Source organism: Chrysochloris asiatica, unplaced genomic scaffold (assembly GCF_000296735.1).
Source record: "Chrysochloris asiatica unplaced genomic scaffold, ChrAsi1.0 scaffold00312, whole genome shotgun sequence".
Classification (NCBI taxonomy): Eukaryota; Metazoa; Chordata; class Mammalia; order Afrosoricida; family Chrysochloridae; genus Chrysochloris; species Chrysochloris asiatica.
The window spans coordinates 3,166,181-3,169,596 of NW_006408830.1; the positions used below are offsets into that span (position 1 = coordinate 3,166,181).

The 3,416-nt window shown below is 38.8% G+C and overlaps 1 protein-coding gene across 1 annotated transcript; it reads right to left on the minus strand.

The window, feature by feature from the left end:
- Positions 1-521: 521 nt before the first annotated feature.
- LOC102812622 (olfactory receptor-like protein OLF4-like) lies at positions 522-1,475 on the minus strand. The gene has a single exon (XM_006875177.1). The coding sequence runs from the start codon at positions 1,473-1,475 to the stop codon at positions 522-524; it is 954 nt and encodes a 317-aa protein (XP_006875239.1).
- Between the last annotated feature and the right edge of the window lie 1,941 nt (positions 1,476-3,416).

The window sequence follows — 3,416 nt, forward strand, 5'->3', positions numbered from 1 at the left end:
AAAGTTAAAAATTGTGTCCACAGATTTTTTTGTACAATTTTATTTATTTTTATATATAAGAAATAAAATTGTACAAGAAAATATAATTATACAAATAGTCTTCATTGCCAAGTGTAGGGTTTTTGTTTTGTTTTTTTCCAATGGAAGTAGGCAATCTCATCACTTTCTTCCAGTAAAACAGAGGAAGCAATTGCTTGCAGTATTATATATCATTTGAGAAGAAATTACTCTTTAATAAATCCAGTCATCATATAAAATAAGTGGGAATTTACAAAGGTATATAATATCTGATTCAAGGTTGGGAATCACGTTGGGGAAGTAAGAAAAAAGACAAAGGGAAAAGCTGTTTGGATAGCAGAGAAAACAGAAAGCTTTTTAAAGGGAATTACTTAAAATCAAAGACATTGAAACTTCAGGACATAAATATAAACAGGCAAGTTCTACATGCATGGTCTGTTAAGAGAATCACCATTTCTGGCTCTGAGATTTAGAGGCATATAGTCTCAGTCACAGTCACTTCTTCAATGCCAGGACAGATGGCCCTTGATGACCTCCCTCCTGAGTAATCTCCTCAGAGCCTCCTTTATGTCTCTATTCCTCAGACTGTAGATGAAGGGGTTCAGCATTGGTGTGACCACACTGTACAGAATTGAAGCTATTGTACCTCCGTGTGTATTGTGAGTAGCAGAAGAACTGATGTATACTCCTATGCTTGTAAAATAAAATAAGCATACAACTGAGAGGTGAGAAGCACAGGTGGAAAATGCTTTATACTTCCCCTGAGTTGATGAGATTACACGAATGGAGTAAAGAATCTTAGAATAAGAAAAAAAGATCCCAATGAGGGGACCACCACCCAACAGCACAGCTGCAATATTCATCACTATTTCATTGATGAAGGTGTCAGAACAGGCACATTGGATTACTTGATTCAGTTCACAGAAAAACTGGGGGATTTCCACTTCTTTACAAAAAGACAGCCGCAACACCATTAAGCTTTCTAATAAGGAGTGAAGTGTGCTAATTATCCAGGACACCAGAACCAACAGTCCACAGACCTGGGAGTTCATTATGACTGTGTAGTGAAGAGGGTGACAGATGGCCATGAAGCGATCATAGGCCATCACAGTCAGAAGGGAGTTGTCCAACCCAGCAAAAAATACATTGAAGTACATTTGAATGATGCAGTCTTCATAGGTAATGACTTTGCTCTGTATTTGGATATTCACCAGCATCTTTGGGACAGTGGTGGAGGTAAAACAAATGTCTACAAAAGACAGGTTGGCAAGGAAGAAGTACATGGGCGTGTGGAGATGGATGTCTGCGATGATGACCACAATGATGAGAACATTTCCAAGCACAGTGATCAGATACATAGACAGGAACAGATCAAAGAAGAAGGGTTGCAATTCTGGTTCCTCTGAAAATCCCAGAAGAAGAAATTTTGAAATTTGTGTATCATTTCCTGGTTCCATGTGGTCGGTGGTCCTACCAATACAAAGAGAAAACATAACTAACTTTCAGACTAACAGGATTTACTAACGTAGCAAAATATTATCATCTATATATTTAAGTAAATAAACTATTTTTTTCTCTTTTCAGAGTGTATCTAGTTTCTTTGTTGTTGTTGTTCTTAAATACCATCGAGTTGGTTCCAACTCATAGCAGCTCTGTATGGGGTTTCTGAGGAGCAGTTGGTCGGTGAACCACCATGAACCATGTAGTCCAGTGCATTATCCTATAGCGCCAAACCAGGACTCAATCTGATTTCTTTAAGGGATTCTTAGTGCTATCAATAAGGAGCTCAGGTAGCATAGTGGTTACGATTTGGGCTGCTAACCTCAAGCCAGCACTTAGAAACTACTAGCCATTCTGTGGGAGGGAGATGAGGCTTTCTGCACCCATAAAGATTAGCAACCTTGGAAACCCTATGTAAGGTCGTTATGAGTCAAGACCAACTCTGCAGCATATAACCACTGCCAGTGTCATGTCTGTAAGGAATTTCTGTACCACACTTAGCATTTTCCACAAACAGACATGTGGTCTACAGTTCTTATGATAAATTCACTGATTCATTTGGAGAATGTGAATTGCCAACTACATGTTCCAGACAAAGTCTAGTCCATGAATTTACAGTACTGGAAAACAAAGATCTCCACAACAGAATACACAGGAAGAATATAAGTGATTTAAAAAAAAAAAAGTCTTAAAGCATGTCAACTGGTGATAAGGAACTATGAAAAGAAAACCTAATCTAAAAGAGAGTAACAGGGATGCTGATTTGGGAAGAGACTACTTACTGGGTGTTCAAGTATACCAGCACACAGGGTGACATGTGAGCAGAGATGTCAAGGATGAGAAGGCTAGAGCCAAGAGGATGTCTTGGTAACTGTATGCTTAGCAGAGAAAAATATCAGTTCAAAAGTGTGGTGTAAATTCACAGCTATCCAAGAAGCAAGTGTGGTAAAAGGGATGAGTAAACAAGAAAGAGATGAGAGATGGTGGCCTCTCAGGTGCTGAAACTTCAAGACACAGGTGATCCCCAGGTCCAGGTACTGTATCTCTTGCACTTTCTTTATTTAGTTTCAAAGGTTTCCCATCCTTATTTCAATTTGTGGTTTTGAGATATGCCCTATATATTTTTAGAGATACCTTTTAAAATAAATGAGCCCAGCTCCCTCTATTCTGAAACCTGCTCGTGCCCAACAAAGGGTGCAAACACACACACACACACACACACACACACACAGAAAGAGACATCCATGGATTAGCCCAAGAATAGATAAATAGCAAGATGATAAAATCAGATAGTTTTATCCCTCAAAAATGCAGAAATGGTACCCAGATGCTGCAGTTGGGAATCCTCCCATAGACATGTAAACTCAGGAATTCATTTTGGTATTGTCAAACAGAGATAAAGTTAATATGATGGTGGAAGGAGATATAAGCTCAAGTCATCCTTGAGAGACCATGAAGAAGAGAACACATCTTGGTTCTGGCAGTGCTCCAAACCTGGTTATATCACCTTGATACCCAGAAAATCTAGTAAGAGAACAAAAGTATTGTGTCAAAAAAACAAAACAAAAGAGGAGTATCTCTATGGTGTCAAGACAATTTACAGATTGAATACACCAAAAGAAAAGTGAAAAAAGGGAATAAATAATTCACAAAAGAAAATATACGAAGTACAACATAGGTTGGGAATTTTTTATATGAGACCATGTTTTGTTGTTGTTGTAAAGTGCCGTCAAGTCGGTTCTGACCCATAGTGACCCAGTATAGGGTTTCCAAGGAGTGACTGGTGAGTTTGAACTGCTTACCTTATGGTTCCAAGGGACTTTGCAGTCTGGTGCATTAACCCACACCGCCACACCAGGACTCCATATGATAGTTTCAAACTGCTGACCTTGCCACTA